General features: G+C 50.5%; 1 protein-coding gene across 3 annotated transcripts in view; it reads left to right on the top strand.

Moving 5' to 3' along the window:
* The window catches only part of Slc29a3 (solute carrier family 29 member 3), a 31576-nt gene extending 7668 nt beyond the window's left edge, over positions 1-23908 (top strand). For 2 of the 3 annotated variants that reach the window (XM_042690224.1, XM_042690225.1), the window contains 4 exons: positions 8572-8654; positions 14200-14426; positions 18720-18882; positions 19749-23908. In XM_042690224.1, the coding sequence (XP_042546158.1) occupies positions 8572-8654; positions 14200-14426; positions 18720-18882; positions 19749-20403 (1128 nt within the window). In that variant the 3' untranslated portion in view covers positions 20404-23908. Of the gene's footprint in view, positions 1-8068; positions 8197-8571; positions 8655-14199; positions 14427-18719; positions 18883-19748 lie in introns of all 3 variants that reach the window. The other variant, XM_042690226.1, reaches the window with a different exon arrangement.
* The last annotated feature ends 619 nt before the right edge of the window (positions 23909-24527 follow it).

Raw genomic sequence — 24527 nt, 5'->3', positions numbered from 1 at the left:
CCCCCTCATACTAGAGTTTAAACTGCTTGCTAGGCACTTGAGCCATGCCTCCAGCCCCTTTTTCCATTGGTTGTTTTCAGGGAAGGGTTTTGCTTTATGCCTGGCCAGCCTGGACTGTGCTCCTCCTACTTGTACTCCCTGTATTGCTGGGGATGACAGGTTCATGCCACTGCACCCAGCCATGGAGTCTCTCAAATATCTTTTCCCTCCTGGTTGGCCTAGAACCACAATCCCCTATCTCCACCTTGCAAATTCCTTGAGCCCCAGCTCCTGGCTTATTCTCTCAGCCTTTTTCATTTAGCTCTGCCAATGGGTAGACATATTAGTCCTTCTGCCCCCAAGTCCAATGTCTGACCTTGGTCAGAGGCCTGTGCTCCCTAAGGATCTGGGGCCATTATCTTAACAGTTGGGCCAGGATGCAGCCATCTCTGGGTTTTAGAATAGAGTCTTGTGGGCCAGGATGTTTCCTCTTCTTCCATTACCTAGCCAGTAGTCTTAGTAGTGTGTGTGTGTGTGTTTGTGTGAGTGTGTGTGTGTGTGAGTGTGTGTGTGAGATAGAAAGCCAGAGGCTCAGACAGGTTAAGCAACCTGTCTGTCTATGTAGAGAATTCATGGAGATGGTAGGTAGTAGATAGTAAAATTGGTCATCCTCAGTGTGGTGTATCCTGGAGATTGACGCCAGCTTACACCTTGACTCCCCAAACACAGTTTTGTAGACTTTTGAGACATTTGTCTCACTGTGTTGTTCAGGCTGACCTCAAATTTGTGATCCTCCTGTCTCCATCCCCTAAGGATGGATGACAAGCATGCATCACTGCACCCAGCCTCATTCTATGGAGAGCATGTCTTTGGTCTGGCCTCCGTTTCCAGCCTGAAACTCCCATGCTGGAACTCAGGTCCCTGGATCCCAAGCTATCAGCAGTCTTCTGCTTTTGTGAGATTGTCTTGTCTCTGCCCTCCTGCAGACTATCCCAGCAATCCTGGGCCAAGAACAGCACAAAGAGCCAGATTTCTTTTGCCAGGCATGTTTTTCATCCTCTTCATCTCTTCCTAGCCACACTCTGCAATAGCCTGAGGGTATAACTAGGTTTTGAGAGCCACCTGGCCTCTGCTGAGCTCCCCAGCTCTGCCTCAGTGCGTAAGGGGAGAGAGCAGGCCCCAGGTTTTTCAGAAGTGGCCAGTTCAGCTCAGGGACAGTTCACTGCCTGTCTCTGGACTGGACACTCCCCTGTGGTTCTTTTTCATGTTGGAGATCCTTGATGGATCCCAAAGGGAACTTTTGGAATAATTTTTCTTCATAACACTTACCATTGTCTGACATGCTCTTTACCTATTAATGCTCTTCCTGTCCTCTTAACTCCAAAGGGCATTTCCATAGAACATCCAGTGGGCTCAGTAAATGTGTATAAAGGGCTAGTCATCTGTCTGCATTGGAAGGAGGGGAGAGAGGCAGGAGGAAGTCCCAGCATCATTGCAGGCCTCTGTATCTTAGTCCTACCACATAGGAGCCTCCAGGCTATCCTGAAAAAGAGCCAAAAAAAGGATGATGGCTCACAAACAGGAGCCACTGGGGCAGAGAAGTGTGGAGAGTCCAGTCAGGGACAGGGAAGAGAGAAGTGACTGCAAGGTCATGTGTGGGGAGATGGGCATATAGGTTTCTCAGAGTTAGAATGCAGGCTTTTTTTTTTTTTTTGGTCAGTCATGGGGCCTGAACTCTGAGTCGCTGTTGCTCAGCTATTCAGCTCAAGGCTAGTGTTCTACTACTTGAGCCACAGCACCACTTCCAGCTTTCTGATGATTTTATTGAAAATAAGAGTCTCATGCCTTTCCTGCCCAGGCTGGCTTTGAACCGTGATTTTCGGATCTCAGCCTCCTGAGGAGCTAGGATTACAGGTGTGAGCCACCAGAGCCTGCCTGAATGCAAGCTTCTTATGCCATGAAACAAAGTACCACATCCAGGCAGGAGTCAGTGACTTCTTATAGCCTCTCCTGTGTTCCAGGGTCCAAGGCCTTGTCACTTCAGTCTCTGCCTCTGTGGGCCCCCCATGCGTGCCTGTACACCTTCTTCTCTTACCATCTGCCAAGCACTGGTGGAAGGCTCGTACCAGTCCACTGTCACCTCCTCTTAATATCTGCAGAGCCCTCTTCCCAACTTTCTGAATAGACAGTGACTTAGTGGGAGCATTGTATGACCTACTGGGGAAGAGCAAGGACTCTGCTTTCTGAGAGTAGAAGGAAGAGAAGTAGAAGCCTGGTAGCTAGAGGGTCACCCAAGTTAAAGTGCATTTCTTTTTAGCCAAATGGAAGATTTAAGATTGGAAGTCTTCTTGGCTGGCAGGGAAGGAAGAGCTAGCCCTGAAGAAAGAAAGCTCAGGAACCAGCATGATGATCTTGACTGGAGGAAGCCTGGCTTCTTGTTGGGAGAGAGAGCTGTGCTTCAGATGCCTTACACAGGCAGGGACTAGGACTAGCTCCTTCTAGAGGCCTCAAGAACATAGCTAACCTGGCAGAAATTGAAAATGGATGGAGGACCAGGTATTGTATGCACACCTGTAATCCAAGGACTTGGAGGCTGAGGCAGGAGGGTCATGAGTTTGAAGCCAAACTAGGCTAACCAAGGAACTAAATAAAAACACAAAGATAAAGGATATAGAACCGTGTAAGCCTCTGAGCTCTTACCAAGTTTTCAGAGGCCTGGGTGCACCAGGGCCTGGTGAGTGCCTGAGACCAAGGGCCAGGGCACTGATGCTGGAACTGCATGCAGATATCTGGAACTGGATGCAGATAGACGATAGCTCAGTCTGTCTGGCCAGAGATTTTACATCCCTGAGATTTGGATCCCAGCTTCGTTCTTGGCCACCCCAGCCATGGTCTCAGGACCTAGGCTCCTGGCTGACTCCTGGGCTGGCATGAGACCTTACACCATGCCCAGCTAGCCCTCCCAGTCCTCTACAACCACTCTTTCTTGGGCCAGTGCCTCAAACCCACAGGAATGATGCTGCCTCACCCTCCTGGACTTCTCCTGGCGTGTATGCCAGGACACCTCCCCACAGCATTCTGGACTGGGGACCCTAGGTCCCCAAAGGCAGCAAGTTTACAGCAGCAGACTGTGCTCAGCTCCATCCTGCTTACTGCTGCTAATTTCATGCCCCTGTGCTCCAGGTAACGCTCTGCTGCCCTGAGCTGCCATCCCGGGCTGGAATAGCTTTTCTTGGCCCACAGGAGCCCAGCTGCCTCCTTGGCTGCCGTCTGGAGGTGGGGGCTGGGCACAGCTCAGAGCTGCCTGGCCACACCCTTCCTACACTGGCATGGCGGGCTGGAGGCTGCTCAAGCTCATGACTTACTTGCTGCACTTATTTCAAAGTGCCCAAATGACATTCAGAAGAGAAGAAGCTTAACCAGGGCCCGCCAGAGATAAACGGGCTCATTTCAGGGCCTCCCTGCCCAGAGACGCCTCTTTACCTGGACTCTGAGCCCAGAATGAGATTCTTCCAGAAGAGTGGCTTAGCACGGGGCCTCTCAGCATGGGAGAGCAGACGAAAATGGCCTCACATCTGGCAGGCTGGCTCAGCTGACTTTTTAAATAGTATGTGCAGAGTGCCTCTCTCCAATTTTCATGGTCACACACTGGGCCAGAGTGTGGCAGATGAAATGACTTTTTGTTTAAAGCGCCATCCCAAGTAAATTGAGTGCCCCCTGCCCTGGCCAAAAGCATCTGGTCCATACTTGTACCTGCCAGCTAGGTATTGGTGCATGGTACTCTTGGACTTGAGTTTGAGCCTGACCTCATCCTGAGGGTTTGCCCAGTCAGAAGAGGCCTGCCCAATGCCTCACTACACTGCCTTTTTTGCACCCCTAGCCAGTATTAGCCTATCCTTGCTAAGCCACCAACTATGACTTAGTCTACTCAGCAATGGCTAGATGGGCGAAGGTTTTTCTCTTCACTTTCAGGTTCACAGGCCAGTGCAAATGCCCAGGGACAAAGGTGGTGAGGTTGGACAGAGGCAGCGATTCACACGGGCCTCACTCTCACTATAGCCTGTAGGCAGAGAAGAGAGAAATCTGAACACAGCATCTGCTGGCTTAGGCAGCTTAAGGACCAGAGAGAAAGATGCTGCCACTCACATTGGTGCTCTGGTGTTGAGTGTCAGTCCTGCTCACTGCTGAGGAGGCACTAGCCCCTGGGGCAAACAAGTAACACACTGTGGTCCTGGGATGGAGTCTGGGCATATGTGATTGGAGGTTTTTAGGTCTCTTTAGTGGTTCTTCAGTTTTCAATAAAGCCGTGCACACAGCCCAACTGGAAGCAGTTTTGCTTGGATGTTGTGCAGGACCTCTGTCTCCCTGGGCATCAAAGGCTACTACCAAAAGCTGAGGTAATTGTGGGGTACTCCAAGTAATTTGACTACTCCAAAGCCCCAGGTAATAATAGGGTGCAGACAACCTGGGGAAAGGGGAGAGGGCAGAGAGTCAGATCAAACATCCAAGGGGTAGATCTTTGCCCCTTAGCTCTCCAGGGCTGGGCCCCCACCCTAGGAGAGAAGCCTATTCAGTAGGCTTTAGAATTCAGAGTAGATCGAATGGGCTCTCTCTGACACTACAACCTACCTGGTATGATGACTGCATGGCCTCAGCCATTCCTACCTGAGTGCCCAACACAGTGCAATGTGTCTTGACCCAACAGATCCCTGAATTGAGAGGGAGGTCTGTGAGGTCAGCTCACAGGTGAACTTGAGCCTAAGTCCTGGGTGCAAAGAGTTATTCCTCCGTGGCCTTGCCCAGGCAGGCTCCTGTGGGGGTTCCTGCTTTTCTCTTTACCCCACCTACTATATGTGTGGATGTTTCCCTGATTTTTCTAACCAATTCCATGAAGGCCCTGTGGGAAGTGCCTCTTCCCCAGGACACTCCCTCAGGAGAGGGGAGAAGAGAGGGAGGAAGGGAGGGGACAGGAAGTAAAGGAAGAGGCAAGGAGGGGAGGAAGAAAGTAAGGAAAGAGCTAAAATAGGAGGAGATGCTGATGGCTGCCCAGCCATGGCTGCAGGCCTAGAATTACCCACCAGCCTCAGCTCCTGCCTAGAACCCATAAGTTCCACTGCTCATAGAAATGGGAGCTCTGGGATTGTGCAAAGTGTGCCCTTTGCTCTCCTACATGATGGGCCCAATGCTATTGCCCTGGTGGTCTTGTCCCTCTACTCACGTGGCTACAGCTGGCCTGTGGTGTTCTTGAGTACAGCTGTGAGGTAAATGTAGGTACAGGTCCCTGGGAGAGGTGGGTAGTAGAAACAGTCTTCTGTGGGAGCTCTGAAAAATCAGATCCTGTAGAGGTGAACTCTGCAGGAAAGACCCCAAAGCATTTCATCATATAAATCCCCTGTGAGGAGTTCATTCAAGAGCACTTGAGAGAGGCAGGACTGTAAGCATCCCAGACACTGAGTATCTGGACCAGTATTCAAATGTCTTTTTTATCCCCTGGAGGATAGAGGAGTCTTAAGAGGGTGGTGTTATCTGCACATACCTGCAAAGTGCATCAAGAGCCTGTTGCTGGATAGTCCTAGAAAGGCTTTTTGAGGCCACACCTGTGGGGACACTATCAGGATTGGGATCCTAGAGCAGGAAGAGTTAGAGGGAAAGAAGACCAGGCTGGTATTAGCTGTGCGGTCCCTGAACTGGACCTAGCTTTGCAGCAGAACCCAGCTGCTGCTCAGGCATATGACATGTCTGCAGAGAAGCCCTGGGAGCTACCACATTTCAGAATAGTGATGAGAAGCACCGTTTATCTTCACAGGTCCCATCTCCTGCCTCTCATTGGTCAAAGCTGAGTATTGATCTCCACCTGGGTATTGATCTCCACCCTCTGGAAGGTTCCTTGGCCCCTCCCACAACTACTGCATGCAGCCTGAAAATCAAGCAGTGCAGACATAGACTCTGGCAAATGGATCTGGACCACACATAAACCAATTCCAGTTTCCTGAAATCAGCACATGCCATTTATAAAATGAATTTTCTCAGAACATTTGACAAGGGAAGGCTGACCAGGACCAGTATGTCCAGCAAGCATGGCCTTTTTGCCCTCATGAGTAGATGCATTGTTCCCTGTGTCCAGCAGGAAGTTGAGTAAGAAAACACTGCAAAGTTCGGTGGGCAGGGGGCAGGGATGTCATGAAATGACCTTAAACATCTTCCCACTGCACCTTATTTTGCTAGGCCTCTATATGCAGGCAAGAGCAGCAAATAATTAAGAAAAAAAGAATCACATCTTTGAATTGTGATGAAGTTTAACAAAAAAATTCCATAGGGGGGCTCAGTGGTAGAGCGCTTGCCTTGCATGCATGAGGCTCTGGGTTCAATTCCTCAGCACCACATAAGCAAAAAGAAAAAAGCCAGAAGTGGAACTATGGCTCAAGTGGTAGAGCGCTAGCCTTGAGCTGAAGAGCTGAGGGACAGCGCCCAGGCCCAGATTTCAGGCCCTATGACCAGACTCCCCCCCCCCCCAAAAAAAAAAAAATTCCATAGGATGCTCCTATGCAACCCTCATGGCCCCTGTCACTTCCCATTGGTACTGACAGAGAGTGGCCTACTGGTGGGTCTGTGCTCCCTACCTTATACATTCTTTGTGAAGCAGAGCACTGGTCTCCATCAGCAGAGAAAAGGACAGGGAGTCCTTTTCAGTTGTCAATATTTAAAAAGCTTTCTAACTTTAAAGGACTGCCTCTGCTTGACTGTTAACAAACTGGAACATTCAGTTACCTGGAAAATCCCCATCCCTAAAATATTTAGGGAACCTGAGCCTGCTCTAGAAAATAAAAATTGATTTCTATCCCACAGGTCTTGTCACCGAGTGTGCAGCCCCTGGAGGAAGGGGGCTGCTCAGGAGTCTGGGTCCAGGGAGTCCCAGCTCCCCTCTGCAGCCCTCACTTCCTGGTGGCTGGTCTCTGTGTCACTCTCTGGTGCCTCACGTGGGTCCAGCTACTGTATCAGGATGTAATTCACTGGCTGCCCCATAAGTCTAGGCTCTGCTGAGCCCATCAGGACAGGGACAATAAGGTGGCAGCTCAAAGGCTATTTCTAAGGCTCATGGTCGATGGACCGCACCAGCCATGATTATCATTTTAATTACCATGCCTTGGAGTCCTTACATTCAAGGTACAGATTTCAAAGAGCACAAAGCCCTCTTAGGCTCCAAAGGGACTGTGCCACAGACGAGCAGGGCCCCATAACCACAGCATTCTTGCTTGCTCTAGCTAACAGATTTACCTAGAAAGGAGAATTCTGACTCTTCCAAGATCTGGCTATGGTCCCACCTCCTCTGGTACCTTCACTTGAGCCCACACTTGGTCCCCTTTTGTCAAGGACTCTTCCCACTATCCTGCCTAGAACTCCTTAGCACCTCATGATTTTCCTCCCCCTGGTTTGCTGTCTCATGGTGTTGGGAACTGTTAAAGACCTCCTGCTGTCTTGCTTCCATTAGGACATACTGCAGTCTTAGTGAGCAGGAAGCATGTCTGACTCTTTCCCAAGTCCTACGATTAGCAAGTGCTTGACATACATTCTTTGCACAGGTCATGCCTGTCCTGGAAATCTGTCCTAATTCATGCTATCTTTTTCTGGCTTTCCAGAGTGGAATACTCTTTGAGCATTTAAAGTTATATGATATAATTCACATAAAATTGATTGCATTTATTATTCAGTAAATACTCAATATGTATAAACTCAACACAGCTTAGAATTTATCGTTAGTCATGTGGGGTTCATGGTTTGACCCACAGTGACTAAAGCCAAGAGAGTCAGCCCTTGCAGTGCTGGGGATATGCAGGAGGACCTTGCCCATGCTAGACAGGTGCTATACCAATGGAGCTCAATCCTGGCCCCTCCAGTGGACTAGGGGTTCATGGTAATCAGAGGGCAGCACTGAGGGGCTGACAAACATGCCTGGTTCGCATGCTGAGACCTGAGCTTCAGGGTTATCAGACCATAATCAAGAATTCCTCATTAGAGTTCCAAACTGCTGCCTGCAAAATGCCCTTTGTCCTCATCTAGGCCACTCTAAAAGCCACTTTCCCCTAAGCAGCTTTTGCCTTCTGGAGAAGCTCTGCCAGAGGGAGTGAGTCTGGAGCCAGAATGGAACTCAGCATTCCTAGAAGCTCTGGCCTGGTCCTGAGTCACAGCAAAACAGAGGCAGTTTGCTGCATTGTGACGGTGAGCCAAGAGAAGGCTAATTGTACAAAGCTTTTCCCTTACTTATACTCAGTTTGTGCAGTATTGGTGGACAGATACAGGAGGTGTGACTATGGGCCTCCCTGGGGACAGGAGCAATGTCAGATTCCTCCCTAGAACCCAGTGTGAGCACACCTAACATCAGTTGCTGTTGGCTGAGTGACTGAGTGGGGGTTTGAAGTTAGAGGCGGGGTAGGCCAGGACAGGTGATCTGGGTTGGACTTAGCCAAGGCTCCTAGGTGTATCTGGGGACAGTGGGAGCAGCCTGCTCCTGAGGTGCCCTGTGTTTACCCCGGGGTGGCCCCTTATCTCCACCCCTGAGTGACTGCAGCAGCCTCCCCACTCCTGTGCTTCCAGAACTATTTTGAGAGCTACCTGGCCATCGCCTGCACCGTGCCCTCCCTGCTGTGCCTCATGGCCAACTTCCTGCTTGTTAACAGGTAGGCTACCTTCCCCATTCTCTGACCTCCACCCTTGTCTCCTCCCTCCCCTTCCCTCTCATCTCTGACTGCTTTTTATTGTGCTTAGGTGACAGCCGCCCAAGTAAGAGTAGCTCAGCCTTGGCTTCACAGCTCATATGTGAGGTCAGGTGCCTGGGGTGCCAGGGCAGGAGCCAGAGGTTCTCCAGTCCTGCTTGGGGACATGAGATCAGCAGCTCGCAGGAGGTATGTGGGGACACATACCTCCCTTCAAGTTAAAAGAACATTGAGTTGACATGGCCTGTAGACACCCCTCTCACTTCCTGTACCCCTACTCCCGTGATCCTCACCATCCTCAATTTGAGCTTAGGAAGGTAGTAGCTATAGCCCCTTTGCCTGCATTTCCCCAAAGCTTCCACTAAATGATAATGGTGGCTTCTCTTTGGCCTTCAATTGGGCAGAGCATCTTGAAACCTTAGATCATAGATGCACATCTGTTTTACTCATCTCTGACCAATTTGAGACAATTTCCAGTTCCATGGTTGAACATGTTTCTAAAGCAGATCTTGGCCTCAAGGTGTATGCTGTGCTCGATTAGTGATGTCTGCTTTGGGTATATCGGAGAAAGGGCAGCATGAGTACATGAATGTTAAGTTTGAATAAGTTTAGTAAATATATCATGCTATAGGGCTGCAGTGATCCCTTCTGTATGTAATATATGCTCAAAGCATAATGGCTAGAAGCAGGAGCAGTAATTAGATTCTCTCGTGCGGGTGGGAAAGGCAGGTCGGTTATGTACCTCATGCAGATGCAGTCAGAGCAGGTAGGGCTGGAAGCCATTCATTCCCTCTCATCTTTTGTCTTTCCTCCTCTTCCCTCACCTGTGGGCAACAGGGTAACAGGAGGTAACATTGTCACTGAAGAGCAAATGCTTCAAGAGAGCCAGGGAAATTCCCTGGCAGATTTTGCAACTTGACCAGCCAAGTCACATTGTGTCACTTTAACCCCAATTGACAGGTCAGAGCCATTACCATGCCCACTCCATTTCCAGGGGACCTCCTCCCCCACCTCTCCATAGGAAGAGAGAATTTGCACCCCTTTGAAACTCAAGTACAATCTAGAAGAGACGAAAGAATTCAGACAGGCCTGCAGGCTTCATATTCCCAACAAATCATCTGGCCTCTGATCCCACCTTTGGCCCCCAGGACTATAGTTAGTGTCCTCCCAGGGGAGGCACAGCCTACTGAGACCCCATCCCCAGGAGGAGGAGGAAAGAGTGTTGCCAAGATCACCTGGGTATGTGACCATCACCACCAGCAGAGCAGTATCCTTGGAGGTATCTGGAAGGAAGGAGGAGAGCAAGGGCATGGCAGACAAGGTTTGAGGAGGAGAAGGGCAGCCACAATGTGGAGAAACACCAGCCATTTCTCCTCTGGGCTTCTTATGGATTTCCACTTGCTGATTGCCTCAGGGATGAGGTATGGGTCCAGCTGTGATTGCCCAGGCGCTCATGAATGAACTCTCTTGCCCTTGGTAGCTCCCCATCTGAAGGGTACAAGGTGCAATGGCCCAGTTACCCACTTTCATGCCCATCAGGATATGTGGGGACCCTGAAGGGAGTAGTGACATCACCCTGTCTTTCAAATTGAAGGTGGGCGGAGACCCAGGGCCACGACAGGATGGCCCAGCTGTATCTCCCCTGGTCTCTCCCTCAGTGGTCATGGAGGTCCAGCAGGCTGGAAGTCAGCCTAGGACTAAGGTTAGCAGCAGCACAAAGGCCCAGCCTCAGGGCCCAGTAGAATAAGCTCCAGTGAGACCCATCAGCATATCTGAGCAGCTGTCCTGCAGGTACGGCATGGTGGCACCTGTCAGCAGGAAGCTCTCTTAACTCTGCTTGAGGGTAGGAGGACAGCCAGTGGAGGTGACCAGTCTAGGTCACATGGCCATTCAGGGTGGAGCCAGGATTTGTTCCAGCTGGACCTCTTGGACACCTGCTTCCCTGTCCCCGGCTTTATATCCCTACCTCCATACTCCAGACTTCAGGCTACTGGGCAGGAAGGAGGCCTTGAGGAAGGGGCTGGTGGGGAGCTGGTCCACCAGCCAGGAGCCTGCCCTTGCCCTTGCCCTTGCCCAGGAGGACCGAGGGCCATGTTGGGAAACATTCCTACCCTCCACCTGTTTCCAGGCTGTGGGAAGATGTTTTGGGCTAAGCTGTTTTTTATTTCATGTGCGAAAATTGAAATGTCTCTTTCTCTGCCCCCTGGAGCACCCTGGCTTTCTCTGACTGGCTCATCTATAATCGCCAAGTGTTTTATTATGTTAAATCTGGAGTATCATAAATACTTATGAGGAGGATTTACATTTTGGAGACTTATGAAGAAATCAGTCCCCTGGGGTCCTAAGCCCTCACTGGCAAGTGAGGTAGGGACTAGCAGCCCTCCCTACGGATCTCCACAGTCCCCAACGTGGCCTGCCCTGGCATTGTGGGACATAGCTGGCATTGTGACCATGCTTTGTTCCCAAGTTGAAGAACTCTGACACCCAGCAGCCCCTACCTGGCCTTTACTGTTCCCCAAAACATTATCCTGGGCTACTCTCCCTGCCAGGAATGAGAGGCAGAGAGGGGGTTAGTGTAGCTCATGATGCCCATGGGGTGAGTTTTGAAAAAGCCCCATGTGGCTCCAAGGCCTGGAGCCTGCAGATGGAGGGCAGCTGGACCAAAGGAAATGGGCAAATGCTGAGGCCCCTGGGCAGCTGTGGGAATTATGGGGAGGGGCAAAGGCAGCCAGGCTTTTGTGGTACAATTGGCATATACTCCCACATCCCACTCCTCCCTTCTTTACTGCCCTGAAACAGCCTGAATAAGATGTTCTCCAGTTTTCTGCAAAGCTACCTTCATGTTCAAGCAACGACAAGTTCCTGGGGAGGACATTTTAGCCCGTCAGAATCCGATGGGAGTGTGGGGCAATTTCCTGTCTCTGAGGGGGTGGAAAAGATGATGGAAGCTGGGATATTTAGAACAGTGTGGAAATCCCCCACTCTTCTGTGCTGCCCTGCTAGTCATTTATACCCTGCTAGTCATTTTGGACATCCAGCCAGTATTTACCAGGTGCCTCTGTCTCCTTTTAAATTTCTTCAGATTTAGAATTGCCACTATTAGGAACCTTCATTTTATTTAGTCCAACTTCTTTTTAAAAATGAGACAGGGAAGTCAGTTGTTTGCCTAAGATTATATAGTAAGTCCTGGCAGACTGTTGCTGGTTTATAACTTGGGTGTGATTGGGGCAGTCCAGCTACCAAGAGAAGGTGGCCTTGTGTGACAGGGTTGAATGTGTAGGGTCACCCTGAATATCAGGACTAAGGCTTAGCCACGAGCACCTAGTATAGACTTAAAATGGACAGTCTAACTTCCAGGCATCCAGCTGTTCCACCTGATTTCCTCCACAACCCCATCCTGGCTGGAACCCCTTTAAGGCCTGGGCAGATATATCTTAGGTTGGGGCCTTATTAGCCGTTATGATGTGAGGGTTCCCAGAAACAGATTCTGGGATGAGGGTTCAATGAGTAGCTAATTTGGGACTGAAGGTAGGAAAGAAGGGAAAGAAAGGGAGCCAGGGGAGAATGCTTGTCAACTCAGTCCCCACACAGCACCACTAGAGCTCAGTCTTGCCTAAATCTCAGGGAACCAGTGTAGAACACATACCTGAGAGGGAGGGAGGGAGCTGGAGGTGATGGGAGCATTGGATGAGCATTCGCAGATCAGTGCCAAGGTAGACTGATGTGCCTGTGTGCAGATCCCTGACCCAGTCCCAAAGGGAAAGGACATCCAGCCAAGTCTTGTATCCATTGTTTGAGGCTGGTCTGGTGCGGGCTATGAAGCCAGCCATCTCCCTAGACCAGCTTGGCATGGAGGAGCATTCTCAGGTGGGATAAGGGGACAGGTAGATAAACACCACAGCCTCTTTGACCTCACTCTGAGGATCAAGTCCTGGACTTGTAGCAGGGTCAGCAAACTGGACTCTCACTGGAGTGCTTAATGACACAGCACCTCTTGCTGCTCTGCCCTGGGTCCCACACCCACAGTTCTGCACAGTAGTTCATTGCTTGTTTGTGGACCAAGGGCAGCTTCATAGAAACACATGGTGGCAGATTAAACCACCCTGGGTTCAGCACTTCTGGCTTTCTGTCCCAGCTCCCCACTGACACCCTGTGACCTTGAACTATCCCTTTACATCCTTAGCTTCAATCTGCAAAGCAGACTTGGTCCCTGCGAGATTTCTCTCCAAAGACCAGGAGACTAGTTAGCCTTGGGCTAAGAACATACCTTGAAAATGCCCTTTCTTCCTCTCCCACTTCCCACCTATTTACTACATAGGCCTCTATTTTTTCCTACCTTTCAAGTTTGTCTTTCTTTTTTCTTTTTTTTTTAAATTAAAAATCTGTGTATATCTAATATGATCTCTCCTCTCTCTCTCTCATGCACACACACACACACACACACACACACACACACACACACACACACACACACACTAGCTACAAGCAAAATGAACTAAAGATCATTCTAGTTTAAAGCGTAGTCTAATTGATGGCTTACATAGCCTTGAGTTGGTGTTCTCTCTCCTGGATTAAGCAGCACTCTTTCTCTGACTGCTCCCTTCTCTGAGGTTTTCCCAGGGCAGGCAGGGGTTAGGCAGGCAGAGTGCAGTAGATGCTCGATGAAGGGTGGTGGTGCTGGCATGTGGGACCCTGGACTTAGTCTGTACTAATTTGGCCTCAGCAGCCCTCAACCCAGCTGAAATCTCCTGGGAGTTTCCCAGACCTGTCCCTTTCTGTGCCATGCAGACTCCTTTGTCCCAGGGGTGGAAGTAGGGCATCATTCTAAGACAGCTTGGAGTTGGGCCTCCTGGGGTCTCAGCTGAGTGACCTTGAAAAAGCTCCTTCCCCTCTGTTCTAAGCTCCTTTTGTGTACCAGGGATAGGGAAGAATAGCTACCTTTCAGAGCTGGTATGGGAAGTGAGTGGTAGCATTTAGAAGAACACCTGTCTTGAATTCAGGACTGTGTGATGATTCCCCCCTGCTCCATCTCTCACTGCTGAGTTTCAGGTACCGAAGCCCAGAGCTGATTACTGAGTTTGGACACTAGACAAAGCTAGCACTGTGATAGGAGGGGATGGGGCTTGCATGGCATCCAATCCTTGAGCTTCATAGCAAAGGAAACAAGCAGCAATGTCTACTAGTGTCTGCCCTAAGCTGGGGCCTGCTGTCCATAATGCACAGGTCACTTTCCTGGAGCCTCACCTTCCCTTCCCCCCCCCCCCCCCTTGAAGTGGATCTATTCCTCCAGTGTGACCTGGACAGAAGCAAAAGCCAGGATACCCAAGTCATCTGAGACCACAGGACTGGTGATGAGGAAGCCAGGATTCAACCAGCCCCCCCCCTCCCCCCACAGCAGAGCAGGCAGTCTCCCCATGGAGCTTGCCCACCCACTTCCCCCAGACAGCTCCCCATCTGACCCTGTGGAAGCCTGTGAGATTTCTAACTGGTTCTGGGGTTCTCACCTCAGGGCTCCAGTCCATGTCCGTGTCCTGACCTCGCTGACCATTATGCTGGCTGTCTTCATGGTGATGATTGCATTAGTAAAGGTGGACACTTCCTCCTGGACCCGAGGCTTCTTCACTGTCACCATTGTCAGCGTGGTCATCGTCAGCAGCTCTTCCACCATCTTCAGCAGCAGCATCTTTGGTCTGACAGGCTTTTTCCCCATGAGGAATTCCCAGGCAATGATATCAGGTAAGGGCCAAGCTCCGGCCTCAGCCTCGGGAGGCTGGCCAGAGGCTGGCCATGGGAGAGACCAGAGGTGAGCATGGTGACTCCCCTAGAAAAGGAGATATTGTATATCTAATCCCTGTTGTTGCAGAACAAACAGCCCAGACTCAGAGTCATTTAACTTATTTACAAAATAAATAAGGAGTTGGCAGGGACAGCTTGACTGGGGCTAAGGGAACACATTGAAGGTGGTACCCAGGAAGCCTGAAGGAGCCACTTCCAAGATGACTGCCAGTGGCTTTGGCTTCTTTCCACATAGGCCTCACCATGGCTTCTAGGGCTGCCCTGTGGCATGGTGCCAGGTCACATCCCAAAAGGCCCAGCAGAGCTGTATTTTGACATAGCCATGAAAGCCACATAGGGCCACTGCCATGTAGCTGTTAGCTCGCCTGGCTCAAGACACAGACCCACATGTATCAGTGGGTATGTAGAAGTAGAAGTCGTGTGAAGAGGGCAAATGGAGGGGAGACAGTTAGGACATTTGTAGAAACCTGAGTCTGCTATCAAATGTCATTTCTTTTTTTTTTTTTTTGTCGGTTGTGGAACCTGAACTCTGGGCCTGGGTGCTGTCCCTGAGCTCTTCAGCTCAAGGCTAGCACTCTACCACTTGAGCCACAGCGCCACTTCCAGCTTTTTCTTCTTATGTGGGGCTGAGGAACCGAACCCAGGGCCTCATGCATGCAAGGCAAGTGCTCTACCACTGAGCCATCTTCCCAGCCCTCAAATGTCATTTCTGAAACTAGTTTTCCTTTCCTTCCTCTCTTCCCTTCCTTATTTGCCCTCTTCCTTTCCCTTTCCCTTCTTGTTCATTTTCCTCCCTTTCTTCTCTTTCTAGTTTGTGAAGGACTTGCTCTGTGTGGGCCTCAAAGATGAACAAGACTGTCCTCTCAAATCCATAGTCTAGTGAATAAATTTGTGCTCACCTGGACAGCGGCACCCCATGGGCTTACTCAGACCTGACCTAGCCTGACTTCTCTAACAGGAATTTTGTTGTTTGGGTTTTTGGCAGCATTGAGGTTTGAACTCGGGACCTTGCACTTGCTAGGCAAGTGTTCTGCCACTAAGCCATGCCCACAGCCATTCTAGCAGAATTTTTGATGCCCATTATCAGGATCTTGGCTCTTTTATCTCACTCAGATACCCCCATGAAGTAAATTGAGCTGACTGAGTTAGTGTCCCTGTAATACTCAGAGAATACCCTGCAGCAAGCCTGGAGGCTCTGCTGCTCTGTGTCCACACACACACACACACACACACACACACACTCACACACACACACACACACACGCATACACACACACACACACACACTCACACACACACACGCATACACACACACTCACACACACTCACACACACACACGCATACACACACACACACACGCATACACACACACACACACACACACACACACACACACACACATCCTTGTGCAGAGGAATGCTTTAAACATATGCCAACCTGAGAAGCATTGCACAAAGGAGCTGCAGTGGGTATGAGTTAATCATGCTAGTAGTATGTGGCAGGGATGACAAGTACCTTGACAAGCAGATAGCCCCTCCCTACTCTGTGCCAGTGCCAGACATCACTAATAGATCTCTATCTTTCCTCTTGAGCCTTTAAATCCCTCTCCTGCCAGCACTTGAGGCAATTACTCTCTTTGGATCAGAGCGTAGATGTGAGCTTGTCTCTTTGCCATTTTTTTCTTTGCCATTTTTGATATAGGATTAGGCTGCTAGCTCTATCCTAGGAAAGCCTTGGGCCTAAAATAAAATAAAAACGAACTTGTTGCTAAGCTTTCTGAGTACCGTCAGCCTGCCCCAACAATGGTTCAAGAAAGGCAGGTCTGGGCAGAGGAAATGGCTGCCAGACCTTAACCCTTCCTCTGACCTTGGCCTCAGAAGGATTTTTTCCCTCCTTGGTTCCCTTAATCTACCAGGATTTTTCAGTACAGCTCCAGCCTTGCTGGCCACCTCTCCAGGAGCTGGTGGCCCACATATGCCATTCGTGTTAACACGTGGTCCTTCCCATCCAGCTTCTAGCTACAGATCTCTAGGGAAGTAGTTTTCTGGGAATTTCTCAGAAAGTCCACATAAACGCACCTCTCTTTCCCCTGGTCCCTCTGTGTGTGACCCCCATGAGCACCCAGCAACCTGTACCATCTGAAGTGTTTCAGCTTCCCATAGGCCTTGCCCCCCTCCCCCACCCCGTTCTTTTTGTCAGAGGAGCCCATCTGTGAATTCTGCACACATCTTGTCAGCATCTGAAGAACAATTCATTTGTTTGGTACTGGTGTTTTCTTAACCCCTCATTTGCATGTATTTCCATAACTGATGAGATAAACATAGGGAGTCATGAAGGATGAGCTCCCGGAGGCCTGGTTTGTGGTTGACGATAATATTGTAAATTCTCTATAACTTGGAGGGAGAAGGGAAACATAGGAGGGGAAGGTAAGATCTCCTCCTCAGGGCAGCTGCCTAAAGTCTTCCCGAATATAACCCCACTGCTCACAGAACGTCTGGGGGATTATAGCTTCTCAGAAGTGAGGATCCTCTTGGCGGAGGGTTTACCTGTTGCTAATGCTTTGATGTAAGAAGGACAGAAATAACCAAATACCTAAGTGGGAATCAGAGCGGGCTTATTTAGTACATGGCACTTCTCAGCATCAGGCCCTGTTCTACATGAAATAATCCTTTGAATCTTTACAATGGCCCTAAAGGTGGTGGCTCCTCTTAACACCTCCATTTAATAGATGAGCAGATGGAAGCACAGAGAGGCTAAGGGACTTGCCAAAGATCACACAGCTAGCAGTAGGAAAGCTGTGATTGAAGGTTCTGAGCATGCTAGTGGAATATATGTTGGGAAAGGTGGGGGAAGGAATCATCTCTGGGGGCAGATGCTTCTTGCAGAGCCATGGCAATGCTGGGTGCTCTGGGCATGGGAGGAGCAGGGTTGGGCCTCACAGGGGCCTCCCCTCTCTGCCCCAAAGGAAAGTACTACCGGCCGATGACCAAGTAACTCTGTCTTCAGGGGCCAGTTTATGCCCTGTGGCTTGTAATCAGCCTCTCAGATGTTCTGAAGCATTGACCTTCTGCAGCCCAGCACATTCACCAGGCCCTGGGTACCTTCCCTCTCCTACTGTTTCCTGCTCACTATACTCTCTTGGGATGGATAGTACAATAGTCAGCCCCATTTTCCAGGGAAACAGAGGCAGAGGAGAGAGTAAATGGCCTACTCTGCATTACAGCAGGATTCCCAAGTCTCTAGCTCTTGGCCAGTACTGAGTAACATCTCATTAGTGTGAAAGTTTAAAGAAAGGGAAGACAGCCCTGCCTCCCAGGAGCAACCAAGCACCAGTGTGGTGGGCAGTCCCCATCATCTGGTCCTTTTTAGAGATCAGCTCCTTTAGTCTTCAAAGCAGCAGTAGTGCCAGGTGGGGTTTTTTTCCCATTTCATGCATGAGCAAACTGGCCCAGAGAAGTCAGGTTAGCCTTCAAGGTCACAGAGAGAGAGAGAGAGGGCAGGGGGAGCATGCAGCAATGTCAAGATCAGGTGTGCATCCATTTGTCTCCGAGAGCAGGGATGGGTAGGTTCTAGGTGCAGTGAAAGGATGGTGACAACATTCACGTGATCACATGTCAGAACCCATGGCAGGGACAGCATTTGTATGTTTTTGGCAGGTTGCAGACTTGTGTGTGTGTGTGTGAGAGAGAGAGAGTCTACATGTGTGGGTAGTATGTGTTCATGTTCACTCCTATGTGGAGTACAGGGAAGTTCCATGAGTTCATGGTAGGTTCAGGAATTGTGGTTAGGAAGGATGGCCTCAGATGGGATAGCCTTGGAGGCAGTGGGCTAACCCAAGCCAGGAAAGCACCCTGAGCTAGTAGATGGTTTGTGCCAGTGGCAGAGAAAAGGGGATCAGAGCTACTGAGATTTCTGGCCCTGAGTCTAAAATTTGGGATTCTGCTAATAGGGCAGTAAAGATGGAGACCAGAGTCCTAGGAAGCCAGGACCAGAGCAGATAGGTAAGGCCTCCTTGGAGACAGAAGTGCGTGGGTAGAGGATGTGGAGCAACCACTCCACCTGGAACTCTAGAACTTGGCCTTCAGATCTCCTGCCCCATGCCTACCTGGTCTCAGGATGGCTGCCTGTAGCTCTGGGCATTTTCACACAGGGGCTTGTTTGGGTGTGAGTAGAGGGGCCATGCACCAATTCGTGCCACCCTGACCATCTCTGTGTACCTTCTGCCACCACAGGAGGAGCCATGGGAGGGGCCCTTAGCGCCGTGGCCTTGATGGTGGACCTGGCAGTGTCCAGAGATGTGCAGGAGAGTGCCGTGGCCTTCTTCCTCATTGCAGCCATCTTCCTCGGGCTCTGCATGGGGCTCTACCTGCTGTTACCCCGGCTGGAGTATGCCAGGTGAGAGGGCATCCCACCCCACCTGCCCTTCCGGCTTCATTTGACAACAGTGACAGATGGCTGGTGTCTACTTGCTCTGTTCCTCATCTAATTAGATCTGCAGTCCCTGTTTTTGTCTGTCCCTTCCCCCAGCGCAAGCTCCGAGAGGACAGAAACTTGTGGAAGGTCCTGCTTTATTCCAGTCCTACTGCAGAGCCCAGCTCAGCAGTTGCTTGGTCAGTCAGTGGTGGCTAGGAGAAGCAGCACTCTGCAAGTTTGGGGAAGGTTGGAAAGCAGGCAGCAGAAGTGAGACTCAAGCAACAACAGATCCCAGTCACTGAATGCACCCTGTTTCTGTGCAGGCTCAGCCTAGCTGGTGGGGGTGGGGGAGGGGCTTGTCTTAGTCAGTGCTTGCACACCCTTGTTCCTGTGGGGTTGCTATGAATTTTTACTTCGTTACACAAATTAGAAAACCAGTCATCCAATCCCCAGTGCCCCAGGATGTGAACAGAACTCCCCAACTCTGCTTTTCACTTCTCCAGCTCTGTGGACTGCTTGCCAGTCTCCAGGACCCATCGAGTCTATCCTTCATTTCTTCTCTACTTTCTCCTGAGCCTTTCCTGCTCCCAGACTACCTTCTTGCAAGATTACTCACTTCTTATTAAGTGTGGGCAGGAGGGCTGTCTCCACTTTACAAGCGAGGACACCGAGACTAAGCAAAGGCCAGGTGGCTGGCCTGCTTGGACCCTCTGTGGCTTGTACTTTGTATGCTGCTCTGAGCACCTGCCACAGCTAGGTACACTGCAGGCTCCCACTTTGTATACTTGGAAGCCCCACATGACCCGTACCACCGTGGCCCTCTGACCACATTGCTCTTCCTGCCACAGGTACTACATGAGGCCAGCGCATCCAGTCCACATTTATTCTGGTGAGGAGGAGCTACCACAGGATTCCCCCAGTTCCCCCTTGCTTCTCCCCAGATCCCAAGAGTCCCACACACCGCCCCTGCGGCCCATCCTGAAGAAGACTGCTGGCCTGGGCTTCTGCATCATCTATACCTTCTTCATCAGCAGTCTCATCTTCCCTGCCATCTCCACCAATATTGAGTCCCTGCACAAGGCTTCCGGCTCACCATGGACCACCAAGTTCTTCGTGCCCCTCACCGTCTTCCTCCTGTACAACTTTGCTGACCTTTGTGGCCGGCAGATCACTGCCTGGATCCAGGTGCCAGGCCCCAAGAGCAAAGTGCTCCCGGGGCTGGTTTTCCTGCGCACCTGCCTCGTCCCCCTCTTTATGCTATGCAACTATCAGCCCCGCACCCACCTGACCACCATGCTCTTCCAGTCTGATGTCTACCCCATGCTCTTCACCTGCCTCCTGGGGCTCAGCCACGGCTACCTCAGCACTCTTGCTCTCATCTATGGGCCCAAGATTGTGCCCCGGGAGCTAGCTGAAGCCACTGGGGTGGTGATGTCCTTCTACCCCATAGCAGGCCTGGCTCTAGGCACCTCCTGCTCAGCTGTGCTGGAGCACCTCATCTAGGAGGAGCAGCCAGAGCATCGGTGCTGCACATAGCTTTGGGCTGCTGGTGGCCCAAAGCTGGTGGCCAGGGTCTTGAATGGCAGGGAAAAAGGGGCTCATGTTTCTCTTGATGTAGAGAACAGAGCCCATCGGGGTTTCCTTGGTTCTAGGGCCCTGGGGAACAATGCCCTTGCCAGTTCTGTGCAAGGAGAGACATTTCAGATACCTGCACACACTACTGGAGCATTTGAAGAGGGCTGTAAAGCGAAGTGTTGCCCTCAGAGCTAATGAATGGCATCTATTGGTTTGTGAAGGCCAGAACCTGGTGGTAGCGCTCTGTACTCTCCAGCCTTGCCTCTTCCAGGCCACAGCAAGATGAAAGGGAATTGTCATCCTTTTCTACTCTGAAGGAGTCCCCTGGATTTGAGGTCCAGTCCAGTGGCCAGTCCCTCAGCCCCAGCACCCAAGTCTGCACTAATCCCTGTGCTCTGTGGTTGAAAGTCCAGAATGAAGGACCAGAGAGACAGGCTTCCTGAACTCTTGGCCTCAGCGTGGCTCCAGAGATTTCCCTGGGCAAGGACTGAGCAAGGCAGACCTGAGTTTTCAGACGTGGATTGTGGGCTTCATGGTTGATCTACACCTTTGGATGGGGGGCATGGTAGATAATGGGTATTGAACAGGAACCCTGTTAATGTTTGTCAGTCAGGACCTCAGCAGGAAGTAGCATCTTAACATTGGATAACTTGGGGATATTTGGGAGTTTGCTGGTTTGCAATAGGGTTGAGCCCATGGCCTCATGCATGCTAGGCAAGCATTCTACCAGTGAGTTATAGGTCTAGTCCCTAATTTGAGGAGATTTTAAGAGAAGATGTAGGAACCCCAAGGGTTATACACACTACCCAAGAGCCCTAATGCTCTTCCACCCTGCACCTACAGGGAAGAGTAGAGTGAGTCCTTTTAGAACCTAGATCTTTAAACTTGCCTAGATGAAGAGGGGCTATATCCAGCTGTGATGCCCTCTGCCTTTTCTTCTTCTTCCTCCTCTTCCTTCTCCTCTCCCTCTTCCTCCTCCTCCTCCTCTTCCTCTTACACTTCTTCCTCTTTCTCATCCTCTGGGCCTCTGGGGACAGACAACTCCCAGGCCTCATCGCCCAGTTGCAATGCCTGACCCCAGAAATAACAGGTTCCTTTAGGTGCCTGGAAAGCTCTGGCAAGGCTGACCATCACAGGGAGAGGGTGGCTTGGGGATGGGCAAGAGCAGGGGAGAGGGAAACAAGCAGAGCAGTTTGGCCTGGGAAGTTTCAACCACCCCAAGATCTGTGGGGAGCTATGCTCTGCAGGATGATGTGCAGCCTCCCAGGGACTGATTAGTGGGGAAGCAACGCTGGTAATCCACCCTATGGTAGTAGTTTACTCCCTGCTGTCCGCTTCATACTCCTCCCTCTCCAAGGCTGGAGAATTGATACCCTTGAGAAGTTTTCTAAATTCAGCACCTCCAAACCAATCTCCCTCCAAACCAATCTCCCCCTGCCCCAGGAGCTGCCACCACCCTGTGTGGCTCCCCCTTCCCCGGTGTAATGCTGTGGGTGATTTGGGGCAGGGGTCTGGCTGGTGACATCCTGGCTGCAGTGGTATAGAAATAGCCAGCATAGTTGAGAGGGAATGGGGTCGTGGGGGTCCCACGTGCTCTGTTGATGGGTAGCTTTCAAAAAAGAAAGGCAGTGTTTGCATTAGAGAAATGGCTTGAGGTCAGCTTGGAGTGAGGGGAAAGGAGGAGAGGGACCACCTGCCCTTCCTCCTGGGGGAGAAAAACCAGGGTGACTGGCAAGCAGGAACTGGTGGCAGCTGTCACTCACCTAAGTGGGTGTATTTCAGGACTTGGTCTTGGGTATGACTGGTACAGTCATGCCCAGGAAAGGAGAAAGGGAAGTGAAAATGTACATCCAGGCTATGGGTAGACAGGGTGGGCCTCAGGATCCTTCTTCCCCTCCCCTACCTCAAACCTTTCACTGTGAGCAGCAACTCAGGTTTGATTGTTCTGTGTCTTAAGTTTCTTGTGACCAGGTGAGCAGAGCTTGTTCCCAGGATATGGCCTCCAGCTCAAGTGATCTGTGAATCCAGCCCAGACACTTGAGAAGGTGGACAGCTTGCTGAAGGGAAGGGGATTTTCCTGTGTGGGAGGTTGTGGAGTTCCCTTTGTCTTAAGTTTTCTGTTTTCATCCCAAATGTTACATTTCATATATCTCCAGACCATGCACATTCCACTTCCTTCTTTTATTCAGTAAAGAAAGGCAGAGGTAAACCAAGAGCTGTGGCTCACACTTGTAATTCCAGCTACTCCAAGCAAAAAGTTATGGAACCCTGTCTCAAAAACAAACCATTTGTAGTAGTCACAGCTGTAATCCCAGCCACTCAGGAAGTGAAGCAGAAGGATCTCAGTCTAAGTGCTTACCTGGGCAGATGTGTAAGGCTTTTTTCTAAAAAGTAACCTAAAGGAAAAGGGTTGGGAGATATGGCTAAAATGAAAGAGCATCTGCCTAGCAAGCATATAGCCCTGAATTTTTAAAACTAGTACCTTAAAACAAAAGTCCACATTAGTGGGCTCTTCAGCTGGTGGATGACAAGCTCTTCTAAGAGGAGACATGAGCAGACTTGAATAAAGGCCCCTCATGCAGGCTGCCCAGGCCAGGGTACATGGGACCAACCAATCACTCAGAGTGTGGTAGGAGGAGCCTAGGGCTCTGCCCAGCTTTGGACTCAGTAAAGGAGGTTTCATTCTCAGGAGAGGCTGGGGCTAGTCTTAGAGCCAAAAACCTCGACTCCAGGAGAGCTCGTCTACCCTGCTGCCCAATTCCTGGTCCAGGATTGCCCTGGAGATCAGTGCTTTGCCTGTATAAATTCTGTACATAAACCCAGGTTGGCTCAGAGAGCCTCAGAGGCACCCATAGGCTCACCCTGTCTCCATCATGAACACAGGCACAGCACAGAAGCTGCAGGCTTTAGAGGCACTTGAAGCAGCAACACTTATAAACACACACAATAAGGTAGAGAGTTTGGCCATGTAGGCATCAGTGCTCTCCAGTCCTAGGCAGGAAGCCACAGTGGACCCCACCCCCCACCCCATCCTGACACAGGATAGCCACACCTCCTTTTTCTGTTAGACAATACCTAGAGCTGAAGGCCCTCAGACCACTACCTCCAACCCCTGTAGCCAAGCTGAAGCTCAGTTCTGTAGGGGCCAAGAGATTGGAATGCCAATCTCAGAAAAGTTCCCAGAATGCTGGGACTGGAGCCCTGGAAAGATCCAACAGTCTAGGCAATACAGAGGGTCAAATGACTACCCTATGTGTTGAAAATGAGAGTCCATGTTAATGTTGGAATGTTCATTGCTTCCCTCCAGCTTCCTAAGATAAGGTCAATTATCACTTGTATGCAAATGGTGCCTCATGTTGTAACCCTAGCCTTCCCACATATCTTTATTCCCCTCCCTCTGTTCTAAACTCAATAAAAACCCTTGTTAATGAGGTCCTGGCATCCAACAGCTGGAATTGATTCATGTCCCCTGGTCCCCCCAAAACCTCAGTTCTTTGGCTGTATTGCTCTTGGTCGAGGCAGATTGGTCGATTGTGACACTGGCAACACCAGACCTGAGATGACCAGAAGATTCTCCCAGACTGAGCATGCTCTGTGCTGCTCCTATTTTGGAAAGAGCCCCCCCCCCCCCAATACGTTCCCCACTTGCATCTCCCAGTAGTGTCACTGCCCAAGCCCAGCCCACTCCCTGCAGTTCAACCAAGACATCCAGTGCTCCTGGATTTCATATGTCATTCTTACTTCTAAGAACCTTACACAGGCCTTCATCTGAAGGCCTTGGGTGGAATGAGTGGTTCCTAGGGTCCCTGGGGCCATGTGTGGCAGTATATGTGACTCTGTCCCTTGCAGATGGTACTCATGTCCACGGGCAGCACTTGAGAGCTAGTCTGCCTTGTGTTGAACCTGCCTTGTCTCTTGTTCATCAGAGAGTGACTTCGGGTAAGACTTAAGTTTTCTATATCTCAGCATCCTAGTGTATAAGGCAGTGCCTGTCCTAGAGTTCTGGTGATGACAAGGGAGTTAGTTGATCCATGGGGGCTGGAGGACCACTC

Source organism: Dipodomys spectabilis, unplaced genomic scaffold (assembly GCF_019054845.1).
Source record: "Dipodomys spectabilis isolate Male_0828 unplaced genomic scaffold, ASM1905484v1 ptg000136l, whole genome shotgun sequence".
Taxonomy (NCBI): Eukaryota; Metazoa; Chordata; class Mammalia; order Rodentia; family Heteromyidae; genus Dipodomys; species Dipodomys spectabilis.
Note: the sequence above shows the minus strand (reverse complement) of the source record. Positions and strands in the feature narration are given on the sequence as shown.